The sequence below is a fragment of the Thermobia domestica genome, chromosome 8 (genome assembly GCF_964235325.1).
Source record: "Thermobia domestica chromosome 8, izTheDome1.hap1.1, whole genome shotgun sequence".
NCBI lineage: Eukaryota > Metazoa > Arthropoda > Insecta > Zygentoma > Lepismatidae > Thermobia > Thermobia domestica.
In genome coordinates this window covers 160376041-160399607 of record NC_137461.1, presented here as the reverse complement: position 1 = coordinate 160399607, position 23567 = coordinate 160376041, and the positions used below count along the sequence as shown (strand labels likewise).

Genomic DNA, 23567 nt, shown 5'->3' with positions numbered 1-23567 from the left:
ACATTTTTGACGCTGATAATCCCGCTATTCTGAAGTCATCCACGGAATACTCTTTCTTTTCATCTTTAACCTCTTGAGTCCTGGCACTAAGCGTTCCACATTTTGTTTCTGTAACTATTACTTGAAATATGATGGTTGTTGATGCCATCTAATGAACAAGATTAGTAATAAACACAGCTGGGGAGTACACAAACGTTACAAAGCAATTTCTACTACGATATAAGCCTCAGAATAGAAGCAAAAAAATAAAAGCCAGAGGTGCACATGTGTATACATATGAACTGAAGAGGTTGAGAAAGCTATTATTCAGTTAACTTTTGATTTTAGGATGAAGGCTCTGGATAGGGTTAATCTTGACTACTGTTTAACAATGGTGATATTTAGATTTCGTCCAGAGGACTTTCAATACATGGAGGGATATAGTACTACGAAAATATTGATAAAACACATTAAGCACGATCAGATGTAGCTGTTGCCGCCGGGAGAATTAATTGTTCCAAGGAGAACACTTGCCCGCTGGGTCCCTCCTGAAATTATAACTACTTGAAAGTATAAACCCTTACCCGTGATTCTGACCTTAAACTGCTGTTGATAGAATCTGATGAAATTAGATTCAAGAAAAGCAAAGAGAAACAAACAAATGTGCGTCATACTCAGAGAAAGGTAGGCCAAGTAATAGTCATCCAGCACAACTTGTCGCTGTTATCGTAATTCGTGTGTATTGCACAAGATTGGTAAAGTACGTAATATATATGTAAGAAAAAAGACCGACGTATTTTACTGGAGAGGAAACTGTGTAAAAGTTTAAATAAATAAATAAAACAAAAATAAGTATTTGATTTTCAAAACTTTCGAGGAAACCTAAGAAATGAACGGAAGAGTAATAATGTAGTGACATGCATATTGTTTATGCACTCGTGGAAAAAAACATTAGCCGCCATATGTGTGCAGCATTTTGCACTGCTCAAGTAAAAAACAATTGCAATGTTCTTTTTTATTATAATATTCCAGAAGCCCGAAAACATCATTAATAATTAGAATATATAATTATTTTCAATTTAATTATTTATGAAAATCATATTGAAGAAACTAAAATTATCGTATTTTGATTTATCATAACTTTATTTCGCTTTTCTGTATAAGAGTAAAAAGTGAGTTACAATCTTTTTCGTTGAACAACGCGACTGGTATTTTAATACTTCCTCTCTTATATATATATATATATATATATATATATATATATATTATTCAGTAAATACATAAATAAAAACAAAAAGGAAATGTAATACCTAATGCTCGTATTTCTGGCAGTATTTGCTTTTTCACTATGGTAAGAAATATTAATTTTTAAACAATACTGTGTTTGCAGAACAAGTATAGTTTCAAAATCAAGTGAAAAATATTATCTTTAAAGAGCACACACACACACACACACACACACACACACACACACATATATATATATATATATATATATATATATATATATATATATATATATATATATATATATATATATATAATCATCATGAACCACTTTACATCATGATCTAGCTGTAGCTACATATCTTTTTTTCCACAATGCAAGATGGAAGTTTTTTTTAAAATTATTTTTTCATGTGAGTATTTGTGATGTTTAACTTCCCATACACGATACGAAATAACACTTAATTGTCTGTCTGTATGAAAATACTGATCAAATGTAGGTTAGAATTCATTGCAATTTCCTTTCAAATGATTTGGAGTGCACTATAATTATGAAAACTAAGTTATACACTCTGTAGCGACTCTTGAACTGTGTAAAAGGCTTAATACATGAGATAAGCTTTTATTCTTTAGCTTGTAGCTATGAGTTAATTTTTTTAGTAGTAGGATTATCTAGTTCACAGGCGTTAACATTTAAAAAATAGATCAAAATTTCAGATTTTTCACTATTTTTCAAAACCCATTTGACAAAAAATTTGGGTAACATATGCTTTTGTTTTAAAAAGAAAATAAAGAAATACAGGAAATCGTACTAAAATATAAAAATAAAACATGCATGCTTTCTTTTTAAAAAATTAACAAGCAAAATAAAACGAGTCGTGCTAAAATGTAAAAAAAATTTTTCAAAAATTACTTTAAAAAATATATTCATATATGACTAAAGAAAGTGAAAATGAAATCTTTTAGTTTTTACGTTCCACAGTTATGTCGTGTAGGCTGAAACAGGCAAGGATGATGAGAAATGAATGATAATGAAATGGTAGAATGAGGAAAGTGGAAGGAAACTTAAGACTTTCGAGAAGACTCACGCACACGGTGCGTGTCCATCACAAATCCAATTGGCGTGAGCGGAGATCGAACCACAGACCCCACGCACCAGAGGTGAACGCTCTACCACCGAGTCACCGCGGTCCCATATATAATTAAAGAGAAAACATGAACGCCCTGAGACGAAATTATTTGATTAAATTATATATGAGATTTAAACAATTTATAAATTGATGGTACCTATATGTGAGTGAGAGCGCTTTTAATTTTTGTTATGCATAAGTATATGTAAAAATATAATTTACTTAAACTATTTTTATTTTACTTTTTAGTAAGATTTATTTAGTTTTCTTTTCTTTTCTTTTTTCTTTTTTTTTTTTTTTGTAAAAGAAAGCGTGTCTTTCTTTTTAAAAAATACGTTTGATTATCGTCACTTGATATAGTCATGCTTTTTCAGCTTCGGTTTCAAAGCCTGCAGACTATTTGTAGATCCTACTTTGTCTCGGGAGTGAAACAGAGGGGAAAAAGAAGACAATTTTTGTATTTTTTGGAGTATAATACGACCCTTTTTACTCATAATAGGACAAGAGGGAGTTTAATATTCGTTAAAGAATCGTGATTATTCTTATCACAGGTTTTTATATGAATAAGTTAGCGATTCTGTCAAAGATCATTTCACAAATATTTCAAGGTTTTTTCCGGAGCCAATAGTGTGGGCTTCTGTTATTTCTGATAAATCTCTGTCCTTGATATCTATAATTCTATTCCAAAACTGAATACTATCTTTAATCCTTACGTTAGGAAGGATATCTTTAATTCCCTATCTTTAAAATGATTTCATTTTTGTGAGACGTTGTTATTGCAATGCTGCAAGCAGCAAACGTCCCAAGTAATAACTACATAAATGCTTATACTATTACTGCTCCCAGGCATGAATCACCACACCAAATAACAAGGAAACGAAAAGAAACCAGAAACGATATTTAAAAAAGAGTTTTAATAGATGGCCTAGAAAAACCTTAAATTTATGTTAATGACTAAATTAACTTTCCATGGATGTTATCTATTACAGATAATGGAGTGCTGGAAATATTAAGGATAATTAAGTTTCCATAAGGCCACTATATTATATTTTCTGTTATACTGCAAAAATACGTATGTTCGTGTAAGTTTTCTCTACTTTGAAAGCATATCACCCTTGTTCGTGTAAATTTTTCACAAATTTAATTGTTACTTGATGATATCGGTTTCCGTGAGACAAATACATTTCATTGACTTCCAATTAAAACTCTTTTTAATTTATTAAATATTACGCTTTTATTCAGAATTGAAAGTTCTTATTCCTATAAATAAGTACTGTAAATAGATTATATCCTAAAATGAAAAGCCCACTTAGTAATTATTTTTTTAAAAAACAAAACACCTCTCCACAAAATCCAGAACGAATTTAACAAGAGAAATTAATCCAAATAGCTCAAAAATTTTGGACAGAGAATCGGAATTTCAGAAAAGGTGAAAAACACAACATATTATTATTATTATTATTATTATTATTATTATTATTATTATTATTATTATTATTATTATTATTGAGAGACCCAGATTGAGAACATTGCATTATTGAGCATCAATATTAAACTGGGAATAAGATTTTTTTTATATGGAAGAATGACGATAATGTGCCGATTACTTCACGAGAAAGATATCGAATCAAGCTTATATATAATATAGAAATTAAATATATACGTAATTAGAAAATACGAACTTTGAATTACGTAAATTCGAGATTCCTGTATTTAACCCTCAAGAGAAAATCTCTCAAAAGCTATTTAGCTCACTGACTAATGAAAAAAAAAATCTTATTTTTCTCTTCATTATAGCTTATGAAAAAGTCTGAGTAGTATTTTGGTATGATTTTTAAATGTGCAGATGCTTTAAATTGAGAAAGTTAATTATGTAAGAAGAAATAAGTTGTATATAAATATAATTTGAGATCAAGTATGTACAGTTGTAAGTACTCGTATAGATAAATCTGCAGTTCGCGCATGAGAGTACTTGAAATAATTAATAAAGTGAAAGCTATTGTCAGGTTATCTCATTGCACTGCTCTTTTTATTTATTAATTTTTATTTTGCTAGTAAGACAACTTTGGAGTATAAACAGGTTAAGAAAAAAATACAGGTATCTGCGTTTAGAATTATTGTTTCTAAGCCAAAAACAGAATAGGAAGTCTTAAAACTGCTAAGTTTATACTACAATTATTTTAAGTAAAGATTATTAATTTTCAGTTATGTATCTGCGCGAACTCTGTTATTCTAAATATTTCGAATCGGTAAAAATAAGTTACAACCTTGAGAAAAAATGGATGTACTAGTGTATGTTACTGATGTTTAAAATGTTCTCCGATATTTCTGATTGGAAAAATTTTCTATATCCGCGTTGTATAGATTTTACTTAATGCAGATGTAAGTATGATATTATATCTGAAAACTAATCGGATCGTGAAGTGTTTTGATTAAAGAATGGGCAGGCATCTTCCATGACATGCAAAGTCAGACTGAATTTACTCATACAATACGGCACAATTTTATGAGTGAAGGTCCAGTCTGTTGATCGGTTAATTGCTTACAAACTAATTGAATGAACACACACATACACCGGGTACATACTACTACCTACATACATACGAAAAAAATAATAGGTGGAGATTAACTATATGTTTTGCCTATACATATCTACCATCCTATACGTATCAACGTACGAGATGCAATACGTCCGAAAAGAATCTGCAGGCTTTGTGCTTAATCATCTTTTCCTGTAGAGGAAGAAGCAGTGTTTGTGGTCGGTTGGAAAACATTTGGGGCTTAATTCCAAAACTGTATGCGTCAATGCAACGCAAAATCTGCGCTTTAGTTTGTGATAGTAGGTTGCAGTTGTGATTGATTTTGCATGTTTTGTGCTGCATTACGCTACTCAATTGTTGCCTCTGGTACGGAAATACGTCCTCGAAACTGTAAGCAGGCGATGTAACATCTATTGCTTCCGTCTAAATAAAATTAATTAAATTTAGTTTACTTTATCATATTCAGTAAGTAAATTTCTCCAGTACCTGTTTTCAGAAATGTAAAGGAAACAATATACTTTGTTTTCCATATTTTCTTAATGTTGGTTTGATCCAATTTTGAATACTACTCTCCAAAACAAGACAGATGAGATGCAGTGGGGTGAAACGAAACTGATTGATTTGTATTTACGTTTTATAACTCAGCGACGAAGCTAAATGAGTACATACCTGCGTTTAAAAAGGGATCTGACCACACTGAAGTGCGTTCAATTCGGGACTCGACGAACTAACAGTACGCACTCTTGCCACTAGAATAAGAAAACTTTTAAAAAGTGGAATTTATGACTAAGCTTATGTTGATTATGGATTGTGATGGTAAAGTTTTTTATTATTATTAGTATGTTTAAGTTTCAATGCTGAGTTCAAGCGCTTCTGTGTCAACGTGCCTCTTCAAAATATAACGTTAATTCTGATATGTTATTCTGAAGATGGGAGAAAAAAGGAGTTTATGATATCCAATGGCTATATAGGGAGGATGTGCGAGAGGAATCCTTAACAAATTTTCGCTGTATAAAACTGCATTTTAATTCAGTTTCAAGTTTTTTTCACTTTTTAAGTAAGATACATTCTTTCGTGATTTATTTTCTAAATTTGGCCTTGATAGCTTGAGGTAAAAATGCTTAATTTACAGCTTATAGTAGATGCATCATTATTGTGAAAACGTTATGAATCCATTCTAAAATATCAAAATATATAGGCTATCGAGAAATGCTGTTGCATTTTGAACATTTTATCCTATACAAATTAGATACGGTAAATGTGTTCAGATTTTCAGGATACACCACTGACTCTGTGTGATTTTTACGTGCTTTTATGCTGCTGTATTGGAAACCTTGCGTTTCATTTACCAGTGTGGTGCCCAAATAGCTGTTGTGATTGGGGAAATGTTCATCATGTTAGATTGAAAAGCCCATATTTCCAACAACTTTCCTTTCTTCCCATTACTTCGTATCTTTACTGCTAACGAAGCTGGCGTATGGTCCCGCACTTTTGATGCAACCGGCATATAACAAAAATATCGTAAGGCTTCAGAGCAGTTTATATGAAAGTATTTCAGCTTCGACATATCAAGCGGTGAGAGAATGAGTTAATCGTGGGTTAGTCTCGGACAAGTTAATGGTATACTAGATCTTTACTAAGGCATTTGCACTTTTTTGATATTCATCTCTACCCTCTCTATCCTCTCTTCCTTATTACTGTATTATATCATATAAGTCTGCACTCTAGTCAACCTCTTCCAATGTTGTCAATGCAAATAAAATTTTAGATCTTTCCATCTCTCGGGGGCGCGGTGGCTCAGTGGTAGAGCGTTCACCTCCGGTGCTTGGGGTCCCGGGTTTGATCCCAGCCCCCGCCAAGTGAACTTTGTGGTGGACAAACACCGTGCTCGTGGGTTTTCTCGGGGTTCTCCCGTTTCCTCCCACTTTCTTCATTCCACCATTTCACTCATCTCTCATAATCACCATCTCTCATAATCATATGCCTAACCGGCATAACCGTGGGACGTAAAACTTAAAGATTTTTTCCATCTCTCTTCGACCCAGGACCTAATTGACTTTTTCATCTTGCTTTCTCTCCTCTCAGATTTCTTAGGTCTTCCCTTATCTACCCTTGGACTTCGTCGATTTTCTTGCCAATGTTCCTATCCCTTCGGACCTTGATCTCACTGTTCTCAGACTACTTCTACCTTTTCGTCAACTCTTGGGTATCGACGTCTTGGATATTTGGAACCTCTATTCCCTATCAACAAAGTTCGGGATGCTTATTCGAAAAAAATTACAACTATGATATTGCTTTAACCTCCTCAGTACCGTGCTCTATCACACCTTTGCAACACATTAAAGATGGACCATCTTGAAACTCCCTTGTAAGTTTTAAACTAACACTGAAATTTTGCACAGTGCAAATATCCACCAGCGAAGTTGTTTAATATATTTTGGTATACCACCAAATTAACAATGTTGCCTAACCATCATAAAAGTCGTATGTTTTAAAATTGCACTACGTCACATTTTTACATATTTCAAATCTACGTTTAACGAAAACTAACAATACCACATTTATTATTCAATATTACTAACTAAAGCTTTAAAAGAAAAATAAATCCTTTAGAAGAACTCAAATCTTGTTCAGTTGTAACTGTTCTTCTTTATGCGAAGTACGTAATATGTCAATCAGTGATCGACACTGACACCGTTGATTGTGAGTTGCCCCCTCAGTCTAAGGACCTCATTCCGTAAAGATCTTGGCATTATTTGCGGATCGGAGTTGAAATGACGCAAACCTGTACGGAATGAAACCCTAATTTGCGTTATTACTGTTGTAAAGTCCTCTAAAAATTTCGACATTTCCGGTATTGCACCATCCTTAGTTTGTAATAATGAATAATAATAAACGTAGTAATGTAATTTTTCTAAACTTGAAGATTTGACATATAATTTGACGTAGTACATTAAAAAAGTAAAAGTTTATTGGATTTAACAACAGTAACCTGCTGGGTTATCAGATTATGTGAAACCATTTTTTCTGTCGATATTAGCATCATACAAAATTTCAGAATTTTTTGTGTATTAATTTTAAAAATACAATGGTGTTTGAAGATATGTGATCACCCTGTATATAAAAGTATTGTTGATGCAAAATTCCCTTCAAAACCTTTTATTAAACTGAAATGTTAAAGCGTTAGCTACCATAAGAGAACTCAGGCCGGATAATCATAAAAGAAGTGTTTACTACATGTCTGAAACGTGACTAAACTTCGAAAGAAAATTTCTTGTGCATCACACACGTTCACTCACATACACATGTATATAAACTGACATTTATCCACATAGGTACTAATAAAATGACTCTATAAACACTTAGAAGCTAAAAGCATATGAGAATGTTGAAGATTCTTTCCAAAATCTATAACTTCAATTATACAAGAGCTGCTAAGAATCCAACAAAGTATATATATATATATATAATATTTGCAAAGGCGATCTATCTAGAATGGAATGTGAGATTACTTTTTCTTTGTATCCTTAAAATTAATGCCTCAGATATAATTGCACAATGATTATGAAACGAAAATTACGATACTATGGATTCTGTGAGTATGACGTCCATTTCCTGACCGTCATCGCATTTGGTTCAAATTTATGATTCAACACTTGTCCTTGGATTTTTCACCTCATTAGCAACTAGATAAGCATTTTCTCATCTTTTTACAGTATTAAATAGGAACAACGTGTAAGCAAATTTGCAAAGCTTTCAGTATATCACTCCTGTGTTTGGGCGGTGTGAATTGGTGTCAGATAGTTCCTCAGGAAGTAGCGCTGTTGCCAAGTTCTGAAGATGTTATTTATTCTGCCTGCAAGTCGTGAATTGTTTGTAGAGTTGGCCTAAACTATATATAAGAATATGCAATGACGATTCCAGCAACAGCTTTAAGGCTTGAGTTTGTAATGGAATGCCTTACAGGGCTGCCTACCTGAGTTCAAAACCGTACGCTCAGTACCAAATAGCTTCTAAGAAATCGGTATTCAATATTCCGAATTGTCATTTTATATGTACATGGGGTGGAGTGAAAAAAGGAGCGAGACTTTCCAAATTTGACGAATTAGAACTTATTCGAGAAATTTAGAACCATTTCGACAGACCTTAATTTTCGGAAAAATAAGTTTACACATAAAATATGAATTTATTAAACCCTGGTCACTAACATTCAAAATAGACCGTAGCCGACATTGACTCAACCAACAAAATTTTTCCCTCTTTTCTTCTGTTCTCCATATGAAATAATAATAATACGTTAAATTTTACCAAGATACTAATGCAGAGATTGCGGATGCTACAAGTGAGCAGCGGCGCAAATCTGTCTTCAACATTGGGGGGACGAGTATAACCGTTCCCATAATCTTTCTTTTTTTTAGGCAATGTTCAAAATATATAAAGTTGAAAAACAATGCTGTGGATCAGGGGAGCAGAGTTGTCTTTAGTTTGAAATAGGTCTATTAAAGAATACGATTTTTTTTTTTTTTTTTTTTTAATGAAACAAGCCATTTCATCTTACTTTTCTTTGTGGCAGTCGGACACAAATCATATTTCTCCCCAAAAATCACATTTCAAATCGGATTATTGGAGGAAGGGACAGTTTCCTCCGTTCCAAAATTGGGGGACATGTCCCCCTCAGTCTCCTGCAATTTGCGCCAGTGCAAGTGAGTGAGTGTAAACTATGCCAGCTCTAGCACCAAGATCACGATAGTTCCTTTTGGATATGTTTAACCAAGAAAGATAAACACAGTTGGATTTGGCGGGAAGTTTGCATTTGTGATATATTTTCCTATAAACTTTAAATGTAAACTTATAAACAACAAATATATGAATGATGTCAATTCTTTGTTATTATGATCTATCTTTAAATTTAACTCTGACATTCTAGTTTTCCAATAATTTTCGCATTTAGTATATTATATATCAATAAAGTCTTGACTTCGAAGAAGAATCATACTTCTGATTATGAAGTAACAAAGCTATAAGTAATGTTCTTGATCTGTTGTAAATGTATTACATTTTGATTCCGTAATCTCACATTACTATGCGATCGAAAATAAAATACGCAAATACTTATGAACAGATTCCTTGCGTATTTCCTTTTATAGGTTTAGTCTCGCTACTTCAAAATGTAAATACTGATTGGCTAACTTCTAAACCGTGTGCAAATTGAGTGTGAACCGAATATTAAATGTCTATTATATCATTACTGCGTTATGGTTTGTATATATCAGTTTTCTTCTAAATTAAAACTGTAAAGTACCGGTACGTACTTCCTAAATGTTACTTTTATTTTTTATTGGTATTTTGTTACCATTTTTCTATGTAAGTTCTTTTTCTAGCGCTATGCCGTGATTCAATAGTTCAGTTCTCGCCTGACACCTGGGTTCGGTTCCCTGAGGGAGCGTGTGTTGATCAGATTCCACATTAAACTGTTACATTTACCTCTCGTCACGGGTGTACCCAGCAAGTATTTTTCAATTGGTCCTAGGATTTTTCACGTGGGCGTGACATTTACATATTAAATGCGAACTGAAAGTCTTGTTTCAGAATATGAAAAACTACATATATATAACATATTATTATTATTATTATTATTATTATTATTATTATTATTATTATTATTATTATTATTATTATTATTATTATTATTATTATTTGCAGTTGAAACATTGGTTTTGAGACTAAGCAAAATGAATCACAGGAATTGTGCCAATAAAATATTCATAGGAGGAAAAAGTCCATTTGTTTGACTTTGTGTATGTAATTAAAATGTACGCACCACCTCACTCAACTTTCTCGCTATAATTTTTTAAACTAACTCATGTTATGTTGCTGTTATTACTGAAACATTTATTTGTGAAATATGAATAATATTATGTTTTGAGAAAACTTTGTTCGAAGAAAACTCAGCCTTAAAAGTAAAGTACTGTTTGTGAACTTTTTAACGACAAATGACCATAATATATTAAGGTCATTAAGGTTATTTAAGAAACATTTGTTTACGAGATATCAACAAAATCTCATGAGTCGTTTTTGGGGGGAAATAAATACTGTAACAGTAATATTAATAAAAAGGAAACTGCACTTGTAAACATTTTCGTACAAGAGATTTGCGAAACATTACAGGTAGTAATAACATGAACAAAATCGTCTGAATCGATTTTTGAGGCACTCACTTCCAAGAATAACCTACTGTTTGAGATTTTTTCAGGACAAATGCGTTACGCCATATTGTTAGATTATTATTAATAAAACATCTATCAGTGAAATAAGAATAAAATCATCTTAATCATTTTTGTTTGAGAGAACCATCTGAGGAAAACTCACTCCGAAGAATAACTATACCATGTGTTTTTTTAAAAAAAAAAAAGAAAAGAAAAGGAAAAGGAGTTATACCACATTGTCAGATTATCAACGAAATATGAATAAAATCACCTATGTAGTTTTTGAGAAAATAGTCCGGAAAATTCACTCCCAAGAATAAAACTACCCCTTCTTGGTTTTTCTTAATTTTTTTTAAAAAATTAAGGAATTTTATTTAAAAAAATGTTTTAAGTTTGGTCTCGATACGTTAAACAGTGTGGCCTCTATGTGAGTGGGCGTCTTTACATCAGGACAGATAGACAGACAGACAGACAGACATGCATCCAAAAATCAGTATGTAGAGGCCGGGAAATATGTGAATCCGCTGAAATCTTGAATTCTGTTTTTCCACAATCGCCATACTTTCTTCTTTCCTATCGCCACTTGAATGTAAAAGTGGTAAAAACAGAAAATATCGAAGAAAAGTAAGGGTACTCTCAGACAGTAATGCAATAGTATAGTAGGCTGATAAAATAGCAAATGTAATTAGGTAATGTAATTCAATTAGGCAAAAGAGAGTGTAACAAAGTTGATTATTAATCAGTATCAATATAGGGATAACGCTGATCCGCCTCAAGCTTTCTCCCATCTTAACAGTGGTACCGCAATGGATTCTGCTTTCATGTAGTATGTTTCATTTGTAGCTATTTTTTAATGCTAAGACTATTTTATATAGATAATTTGTCACGAGAAGCAAGCTTTCCACAGCCCTGTTTAAAGGAAAGCTTACTTCCCATGAGCTTTATTCTTAACTCTACACAAGATTCCAGCAGAAGCTTAGTTATATACTGTACTATATTCTTAATCTTTTCAGCTCTCTTCCATTGTCATATGCGTCAAAATTGAATATCTGCGGATACGAATAGAGTATTAAACAAGAAATTGGATCTTTAAACTTTAGCTCTGGTTTTTATAAAAAGTGACAGATTCACCAACATAAAGGCCATGAAGTGATGAGAAACGGGATTTTAAAATACATATTCTAAGGGAAGTCATGTTTTTTTCCAAGAATGAAGTTTCGCATCATCAACTTTGGCATGTGAACTTCCCATTAAAGATAACTAAACTTGTGTTTCATTGTTTTTCGAAAATTCCGCTTTTAAATAGAGAAAACCGAGTAATTTTTGTCTTACAAATTTTGATACCATGTTGTGAAACTGTCAAATGTGTGGATTCACTCAAGTTAGAGCTGTGGAATTCGCTACCTAAACTCGTAATTAAAAATAAGATTATATATGTTTTGACAATTAAGCTTCTAATGGGGAAAGGAAACAGTTTCTATAATATTCAAATTTCCGATTCTTTGATCAGAAAAACTTATGTAAGTATTTGTTTAAACCGGAGGTAAGAAGTCTGGCACATAAAATCCTACCTGAAATTAACTGAAAAAATGTTTCGGCCTTTTCAAAACTTCAGCTCTTAAAGCAGATAATTTCCTTTGTTAAAATTTTCGATTCTCTATTCAGAAAATTATTAATGTGAGTATTCATTGAAGATTGAGGCGTGAAAAAATTCGATATACGTATAAACGTATATATATATAAGATGAATAAATATTTGTTGCAGCACTTTCGACCATTCCGCTTCTAAAAAATAAGAGGGACAATTTTTACAACATTCAAATTTATGGTTTTATATTCAATAAACCTTATTCTTCTAGTGTGAAGAATGGGCACTTTTTTTTTAATTATAAGCGTTCGTCATTTGTTTGGTAAAATGTTTAAACAACTAACAGTCGAAATCTATTTCGGAGGGCAGGAAGTCGTTTAGGGGTGGTGTCCCCAATTGCACTCCCTGGCTACATTCCTGCCTCTCGCATAGCATAGTTTTCTTTTGATATCTTTAAAACAATGTCGGGCAAAAGTAGGGAAATGTAAGTGGCTAAAGTCTTTTCTTTTTCTTTTCTCACACTTTGTAGACCAATGATCATCAAAGTTTCGATATTTAAGAAACGCTATTCCAATAATACCTATGAAAATGATGATGATTACCTTGTTTCTGTGTTCGTGTAATGAAAAAGTCCGGTAGAAATTCAACAATGTAAGAAAAAGTCGAATGAGTTTTAAGAAATGTAGTATTAGAGCTCATCTCCGGTTCGAAGAATCCCGAGTTCGATCCCAGGCTATTTAAATTTGTGGTACCCAACAATGTTCATTGATTTTCTCGGAGTTCTTCTGTTTCCTGTCGTATTCTCATTTCACCCATTGTTTCATTATGATTCCTTTCATTAATCATGTCTCGTTTAGCCTACGGCCGATAAACATGGGACGTAAAACGTAATAATAATAATAATAATAATAATAATAGAAAATTATTTTTTTATATTTCTGATTATCTTTTTCTGTTTATTTTGCAGAAAGATGTCGAAGACTTTTGATTTTACAAACATGCCGTCTCTGAAGCTTGGAGACTTCGAGCTTCGCTTTGAGACAGAAGAGCCTGATGACACATACAAAGAAATTGCACGAAGAGAGTTGAGAGAGACACCTGAAGTAGTAGAAAGTGCCATAGAAGAGTTCAGAGAACTTCTCAAAGGTAATATAAGTAACATTCTTTCGTCTTTCAAGATAAAAGCAAAAAAAAAAAAAAGTTTTCTCACCATTATTTAAAGGGTAAAAACTATGAGTTTTAATATGTAAAGCATACGGTAAGACTGAAATCTATCTATATATATAAAAGAGAACGCACAAAATCCTTTGTCCGCTCATCACGCTAATACGGCTGAACCGATTTCTTTCATTTTTGGGGGGTTGTTAGGATTTGGACCCTAGATGGTTTTTATCATATCACTTTAATTTTCAATTACCAGTGTCTTGAGATAATTGACCAATCAGGTGTCAATACGTACAAAAAATCCTTTGTTCGCTCATCACGCTAATACGGCTGAACCGATTTCTTTCATTTTTGGGGGGTTGTTAGGATGTGGACCCTAGATGTTTTTTATCATATCACTTTAATTTTCAATTACCAGTGTCTTGAGATAATTGACCATTCAGGTGTCCATACGTACAAATCCTTTGTTATTAGTTCATCATAGGTATAAAAATAAACGTATTTATATGCAACCCGCATGACCCTGTGACTCGGCGGGTTAACATAACTGACAGGCGCTATAAATCACTTGAAAGCGAAAAAGTAAAAATTATCTAAGTAACAAAGTTTATTGCGTTCCGGGATGACCGCAGCGAAGCGGGGCGGGTTGGGGTGACCGCAGCGAAGCGGGGCGGGTTAACATAAATGACAGGCGATATAATGTTAACATTAGTGCAATCTTCTATGGTTTTTATCATATCACTTGAAAGCGAAAAAGTAAAAATTATCTAAGTAACAAAGTTTATTGCGTTCCGGGGTGACCGCAGCGAAGCGGGGTGAACGCTGCTAGTTTAAGGATAAATTATTTTTTTATGCCGTGACATTAACATGTTAAGTGGTACGTTAGTCACCCACTTTTTTCATTTTTATTTGCAGTGGTGAAGAATAATCCTACAAATAGGGTAGACCAGAAATGTGTAAACATACACTATAAGATAAATAATATCGATGAAAAATAACATAGCCGTACATTATAAGTTATCGTACATGACATTTCATTTATGTATATGGTGCATTTTGATGCTAAGGGCCCATCTTTTCAGTAGGCTACAATCATGCAGAGAATTCAAGATTGTTCATATGTACACTCATGTCCAAAATTAGTGTCTCATGTCTATAAATATGTTGTTGTAGGAATATCATTTGACAACTAATTCGCCCGATATTTCTTATAATGTTAGTATGTGTATAATCGGCAAAGACATGTATGTGGTAAATTTCATGTCAAAAGAGCAGTAAATAAAAACAATAAAACGAAAATAGAACTTCCTAGTCCATTTAGCAACATTTTGTTTTACTCATTCTAATTTTCGTATTTATAATTCTTTTGCTATGAAATTTACCACAAATATACATACTCGTATCTGTGACTTCCGCTTCAGCTGTGCTCAAAACCGAAAATATGATTTCTATATAGGCCTATAAGGTGTTCCAAAAGTTTCTTTCCAATTGCAATCGGTCGTAACTTCAAAATTAAATGACCCATTGCATCGTGATTCCTTGTCAACTACATCTCAACTCAACAAAGTGTCTGCTAATTGGTGAATGGCTGACATGCGTGATTTATGTACACGTAGTTCTGGGTTGGATTTTCGGTGGGGGTAGCCCTACTTGCCTACAATACAAACCAAAGTAGGGGTTTCTGATCCTGCTTTAAACAGTGGGTTCGGTCTTATATAGCCTCAGTGCTTAAAAGGGTCGTTAAATCAATCCAATCCATTTAACTCGCCAAGTTTTGAGCTCCTTTGGTTGATCGTAGGATATCAAGGCAATGGACCACCTATACCTATATACACTGCAGTATGTCAATGTGAGCATCAGTATTGTGTACAGCATCAACGATCCACCTGCAAAATATAGCAGGTCTTGAACAGGATACCAGTAGATGTAATCCTTAACATCTCTCCTTTCCAAATATAAATGATACCATGAGATGAATGGGACAAGGAGAATGGCGCGCTATAGTCTGTGCTTCTCTCAGGGTAATAACTGCCCAGAATATTCCAAACCTCATAATATCAATGAAAGGGAGCTTCAATATTCTGAAAAATGATTAATGGCAGCAGATTCTAGCTATTGTGCTAGCAGTAAATCTTACCTCAATGTTGTTCTGACTGAAGAAATCAGAACCGAACACTTTATTGTGTATTAATTCACACCACACATTCATCTTCAGTCGTCATGAATATGCTCATGGTTGCATGTGGATATTCAGAACCCATTGTCTGTACATTATGGCAGTTAATAGTGCTTTAGTTTCAACGCTTGGACGATTTCCATTTTACAAACATGAAGGTACATCCGCTTATGCAGGACTCTATGGAATATTTTTTCAGTAGTTTCAATTTCCCCGAAATTGATTTTTATGGGATACATTTAATGTAACTTGTTGTAGATTATCAATGGCTTTTAGTACATTCCTAACCATCTACTTCACTGCAGGTCATTCATACTATCCATCGTTCTAAAATTATCTACCCAAATCAGAATGATGATCTTGGAGAAACGATTACGTCCATATTGACGCGAACATTACTTTGCACGAGAGGCGAAATTTCCTTTTGTATAGTAGTTGATCACTTTGTCTCCACATACCACAGTGCACATAAAAAATCTGGTGTGTTGTCGTTATTTTCATTTGTTTAGTTAGTTTGAAACGAAATTAAACATCATTGGAAATTTGTAACATACAAACTAAACTCGGTGAGTTGATATATGTTTTGCAAGGGCCCCAATTCCGTGTAATTTGATTAAGTAGTTACGAAAATTGTAATGGTAACAGAGCCTGTGAGACATACGGTATATGAAGTTATCTTATTCAGTGGTTCAGACTAAAATGAATACTATTTGATTGTATCAGAGCAAGTTTACAACAATAATAATTCTAACAAAATCTTTGTTATACTTATTTAACGAGCGGTTAAAAATGTATATATAACGTAACTGTCAAGGATCTAGCCGAACTGGTCTACCAGATCACATCCTTGAAGACAAAACGATGATTAGTTTTGGCCAGTTACGAGATGCGTTAGCAGTGCAGAGTTCACCTAGTGTCGTGACGACAATTGAGATTATATAATACTAGCAGACTCCGTTCAAGGAAACCAGCAACAACAAAGTGGTGCCAGCAATGTTTTTTTTTTTTAAATCATATATCCATCTTCAATTTCAACTTGATAATTGGTTGCCCTAAGTCCTTTGGTGCTCCACTACAGGGTGCATGAATGCCAAAATGTGTAACATACATTATTATAACAGTATATTAAAGACCAATAGTTTATAAAAGAGAGCATTGATTTTGGTCATTAGTTTGCTCATACCCAGGACGAGAGGAACGTGAACAGAGCTTCCTAATAATCACCAATATAGGAAGTTGTTTAATTTCTCATTTACTTCAAACATTGGAAAAAATATATAGAGTTTACTAATAATAACTACTCTAATCGATACCCATTGACGATCTATGGTTAACAGTGTCTCAAAATAGATTCAATGGAAACTAGTTAAATTTCTGTCATAGGTAACAGAAAATAATTGCACTTAAATTACTATAATGCAAGTTTCTGTCACAAATTGTACATTTAGAATACTTTTAGATACGCTTATATGCAAGTTTCAACGATAGTAGAATTAATTCTACTTAAGATCAGAAGTTATCGCAATCGTGAGGTAAATGGGGACTCAGAAGTCTAAGATGGATGGATTAGATCTTAGTGTCTCTTTCAGTACCGAAGCTATATGAGGCGTGGATCTACAGCTTAACGTGGGATCCAAACCACATGAGCTCCTGTCAAAAATCAAACTCGGCTCTCCAGCGTTGAAGACGAATCCGGTAACCATATACCTACGAGGGAGTTCCGGAGGAGTCCCGGGTATATGTCACATTATGAAGGCAGAAATACCTTCATAACTAACAAACCTTCATAACTAGGAACTGATCGACTAAAAGCTGTTTGGGAAGCTTGTATAATCCTTTTTTGACTGTAAAGCCTGGTATATAGGAGGGATTGTCTCAGGTATATAGGAGGAAATATGTGTATAATAAATAGCGTAGGCCTACTACGATTTACGTGCATATATGAATTAAATATAATTTCATTTTTATAAAAAAATGCATGAGTTGTTGTTAAAATGATCTTGATATAAGATCAGAAGCATAGAAATTCCATTTATTTCTGAAAGAAATCAGGAATACTTCTCTATATCATTCAAGGCCTAAGAATTCATAATGATATTTGCAGTTTATAGTCTAAAGTGAGTATAGCTATTTTACTGAGAAATGTGTCATTCGTAATTTTGTACTGTACAGTTCTTCCGTAAGTGACAGATTTTAGTCATTGTCCTTTACCATAGCTGGACAAATAGCCTCGCTGCTGGTGTTCTCATTATTACTGCAATGAATTAGTAGAAATGAAAGTTTCATTTCTCTGCTACTTTTGAATTGCTTCTTAGTTGTACAAACAAAGATGACAGAGAGAAAAGAAAAAGAAAGAAAACGCACTCTTTTCGAAATGTACTACAGTAAAATTTTAAAACATGCAGCTTTTTCTTTTGAACGGACATTTGTCTTCCTTTACTTATAAATATAGGCGTGTAATATAAAAGTAAATAATCTAGCTCTCATGAGTACTGAAATAACAGACATGAATTAGTAAGTTCTTCTCAGTAATTTATATATATAGTTTTTTTTTCTCAAAAATGCATGCGAAATTGTCAAAGTTTCGAATGTTTCTGTATATATAAATAATGGGTCCGGATTATATTAGAAAATAAAGCAACTGTAATTTTGGAAGGTAAAATAATGGATTAGAATTATTTATGGTAAAGAAACAAACTTATGCATTTGGCATCATACTCGAACAACGTGTACAACTTCGGTAGCGATACGTCAAATATCTAATTTGGTTAGAAGTAGGAAAAAGAAGTGTTCAAACTCTTGGAGTAATGTCACCAATAGCCCTACAAATTCCGCACAGCAGATCATGTAAGTTGTGCATGTATGTGCGAAATATCTGGAGACTTACATACATCCACAGGAAGACGTCCAGCTCCAGAGTCCATAACGTGTCAGGTGAGCGTGAAGTACGAGTTGATTATAAAATTTCTATCCACTGTACGAAAAATGCCTATTTAGAAATTAATTCTATTTTGATAGTAAAGCGAGAAGGGAATTTTTTTTTCGAAAAACTGTTCTTGCTGGAAGTAGACTATCTGCACAAAATTCCAGCATATACAGGTAGCTTGCGCCACAGCTGTCACTTTGCTGAGTAACAGCAAAAAAAAGGTAGAATTTTCTGGTGTTTAAAAGTTACAAAAGTAACAAAAAGTCTGTTTCAAAAGAGCTTCGTTCAACTTTACGAACGTAATGTGGATTCACAATTTCTCAGATGTTTGTTTACTGCCCCACTCACGATTTTACCAACAGTGTACATTTTTTGTAGCTTTCACGGTACCCGGACATTACCTGTGTTGTTTTTCCTTTTTCTATTCGAAGGTGTCAAAGATGGAGTTTACAAGCCAATTACTACCAACCGTGCATGATCTACGAGTGCGCGTCAGAGAAACCATTGCATCAGTCGATCGTAAACTATCATATATGGTACCACTTCTATGTAACTGTCATTAAGCATAAGCTATATGAGATTTTCTAATCGAGAGGGTCGTTTATACAAGTAATAACTCTGTAAAATTGGATAAAATGTACAGTACATATAGTTACAATTGAAATGTTACATTACGTAATATAGTGTATTACATCTAAACTTATTTACTAATATCTAGCAAGGAAAATTATTTTAAGTTTTCAGAATTATATAAAATGAACTTTAATTTAATATCTAATTTTCTTTTTGTCTATACTTACAGAGGAGAAAGACTTAACAGTTCCTTTGGATGATACAGATTTTCTAGTAGTCTTCCTTAGGCGATGTAAATATTACCCAGAAAGCGCAAAAAAATTGGTAAGTTATTGAAAATAAAAAAAATCTATTTAATTTGGAATTCATAGGAAACAATATTTAAATTTCATATTGGAATATAAACATGGAACATAAATATTGGAATATAAATATTTTAGAAGGTTTCATTTGGAACAAAGTATGACTTTAGTTTGAAAAGACAATTAATTGTTTCTCCAATATCTTGATAATGCTTTCAAATATTGATTTGAATACTAAAACGCATAATTACATATGTCCTATGCATAGTACAAAATTTACTATAGTTCTTTTCCTTTCATTGTGTATAATATACACTATAGTATAATAGTATAGTATAGTATAATAGTATATGCACTACTACCGACCCTGTCCAAGAATTTTCTTGAGATTACTAGTCGTGGACTAAATTTAAAGATTACTATTCTGTTAGCGACTTGCAAACTTCTCTTTCTAAATACGTATAAGTATGTACGTATAACAAATTGGAAAACAAATTGAATCTTCTATTTCAGTGAAGAAGGGGCAAGTTTATTACACTGGCAATGAAGCCGAATAATAAAAAAAACTTTATTTGAATAGTAACGAAACAATATATTCAAGGAATGGGTTTAACAGTAGTTTTGTACTTTGTTTTTTAAATATATTTCTTCCATGTTATACAACCACCTGTTATTATTGAACTTCACTCAGTCTATCTGTTTATAATATGAATTGAAACGTACAGATTAAAAATTAATCGAATTTCAGTTAAATTATTCACTTGGTGTGTTGTAAATTTTCTGGTGAAAATTGAATCTTTTTTCAATGAATAGGAATTTTTGATTATATTGAATAGAAATAATAGTAAAATAACCTCCAGATCTGCCTTCAGTATTTTGCATAGAAATAAGCCACGTAGAGGCACTAGATTTTGTACACAGATGGATCTTTACCAGATCTAATCTCCTACTAAGCCTTTTTAGATTTTCGGCTCAGGGGTTCACATTTGGGGGAGATAAAAGGGTATGCAAATTTTTTGCAGTTTTAAAGAACGCCTTGTCTGTATGCAACCATCATAACGTAATGGTTGTGCAAGCATAACAGCAGGGGAAAATACCCGGGAACGAAATGGTTGTCCAGGTTTTAAATTAAGGCTGAGAACGACAGGTTCTTTCTCTTCTTGTTCAGGTTCTTAATTAAGACCCGGCAATGACGGATGCTTACACCTAGTTTTAAATAAAATGTAGATGATGATAAGAAAATAAATGAATAATATTCTTAATATGGTAAAATAAATACTAGATGACAGTTTTAAAAGATACTTTGCATAGTGTGTAGGAAACAGAACTGGAATGAGAAAGTAAGGAGATATGTTCAAGCATTCCTTTCCTGGCTTCGACACTGCTCATTATATAGCTTTAGCAATGACTTTTTGTAATTTGTACTTAAGTATGGAAAAACGTGATCTCTAAATAGTGTTTACAAATCTTCACCGAGAGGTTTATATATTTTATATATCTATATTTGGTGTCGTACTTGCAAAACAATTTACAACCTTTAATAATGTTATTCGTTTCATAACTCAAATATTACACGGACAAGACTATTAAACAAACTATTAGAATTGATGTGCGATTTAATAAGTATGAAAATTCTGTTGGAAATTGAAAATACGCCCTATTCTCATCATATTATAATCTCTTTATTGACTTGTCGACGATATTATTAGAGTATCCTAACGTCTCCGTTGAGGATTACGAGATAAACGGAACGTTGAAACACCGCCCTTCAAGATTTAAATAAAACAATGTTATATTTCCTGACCAGTATATAAACTCATAACATTTTGGTTGTAAAGCCAATAATCTACCACTTACCTAATATGACAATTCAAAAATTAGTATTCCTAGAGCTTTTAATGCTGGTTTGTCAATTTTAGATATTTACCATAACATGATATATAAACGGCTGTCTGTTGACGGTTAGTTTTCCTTTGATTGAACACAGCTTATTGTACTAACTATAGCCTTAAAAATGTCTCAATCTAAATAATACTTTATTTAATATTAATTTATATCGGGTGGTCTAAAACTATCCTTGTGCAATGGAGGCATGCTAGAGGTAGGAAGTTGAAGATATATGAGTTTTAACCTCCGGGATCTTGTCTAGCTGGTAGAATCCGATAAAGATATGACTATATGACAACACCGCACACTAAAATAAGTGCCTAACAGAAAAGTGTTAGTATTATTTAGCTTGAAGTAGGAGTAAGATGTGTGGTTGTCAACCAGGCTGTCCACGTTCAAATCTTACCACGGTTCATTTTTTTTACGACAAATCATAATTTCAGGATAAATGTTAATGGAACAATGAAACAACATGAAAATAATGTGAAGAAATAGAAAAATTCTAGCTGTCGTGTATATGACTGGACGTGTGTAATTTTTGCTACGAAGTTGACAAGGATTGTAGATATTTTGATACACAAGAAAGTTATATACATATACATGATATGCACATTTCTTGCGTGCCAAGTGGCTAGGAGGTTCATCTCTAATACACGTAAATTTATTCGTGGCTCTATGGTTAGCGTATGCACCTCATGTGCGGGAGACTCGTGTTCGATTGATAACTGGAGAAAAAATGGTTGGGATTCCACGTTAAGCTGAATTTAAATGTTTTGTAATCTCGATACTCAACGCTAAATTACAAATAAGCTAATCCAGTGCACGTGAGCCTGGTTCGAGTCCCGGTATAGGCACGTTGACACTTATATGGTACTTCATCTCCTTACTTTTGTTTCCTTGCACTATTCTTATTTTGTTTCATTGGTTCTATTGACATTTATATTGAAATAAAATATGCTTCGTGAAGAAATGGAACCATAGTGGAATTTGAACACGAATTTCCTGGTTGGCATCCACACATATTACTCCTACTCTGTCATTTCTCTGCTAGACGTTTATCTTGGTATGTTCCATGCAGTAGTGCCACATTGTCATATCTCAACCAGATCCTACCACGGAGATAAGACCCCGGGGGTTAAAACTCGTATGTTTTAATTTTCTTTTTATCAATAGCATCCCCCGCTGAACAAGGACGCGAATTTTAGACTACCCGATATAAAGTTAATATAAAATAAAGTACTTATTTAGAGTTAGACATTTATGGCTATAATCGATAACAATCAGCAGTGTTAAATCAAAGGAAAACTCAAGTGTCAACGGACGGTCTTTTGTATATCTTGTACTGTTGTGGTAAATATTTGGAATTGACAACCCTTGAAATTGAAATTACAAGTTTTTTTAAATACTAATTTTGTAACAGTCGCAAAATAGTTAATTTATCTCAACGGTAGATTGTTGGATTCATAAACAAACGTCTGTGGGTTCAAATCCTGCACCAGGAACGAAACATTTTTCTGATTTAAGTCTTGAAGGGAATATGTTTCTATGTTCCATATATCGTAATATTTGCAATCCTCGCCAGAGACGTTAGAATACTCAAATAAATATAATAAAATATGGAAAAAGATAGTAAAGTTGCACCATTATATTGGCAATTTCAATCATGGAGTATAGTTGTTTAGTGAATCAAATAGATGTGATAGAAGTTATACCTCTTCCTTTCTCTTCTCTGTTATCTCGAGAGATGTATATTCGGACAAATAAACTGCAGAGGAGATTTTCAAAAATAAGGCAATCTACACTGTTACTGATTCATATAGTGGTGCTTGTCTTACCATATCAGACAAGAAATCAAATAACTAAGAATTC

At 33.0% G+C, this 23567-nt stretch overlaps 1 protein-coding gene across 2 annotated transcripts in view; it reads left to right on the top strand.

Moving 5' to 3' along the window:
* Positions 1 to 23567, top strand: part of LOC145693318 (alpha-tocopherol transfer protein-like) — a 143605-nt gene that overhangs the window by 103586 nt on the left and 16452 nt on the right. For both annotated transcript variants that reach the window (XM_081769200.1, XM_081769199.1), the window contains 2 exons: positions 13638 to 13816; positions 19739 to 19833. In XM_081769200.1, coding sequence (XP_081625326.1) covers positions 13642 to 13816; positions 19739 to 19833 — 270 coding nt within the window. In that variant the 5' untranslated portion in view covers positions 13638 to 13641. The remainder of the gene's footprint in view (positions 1 to 13637; positions 13817 to 19738; positions 19834 to 23567) is intronic.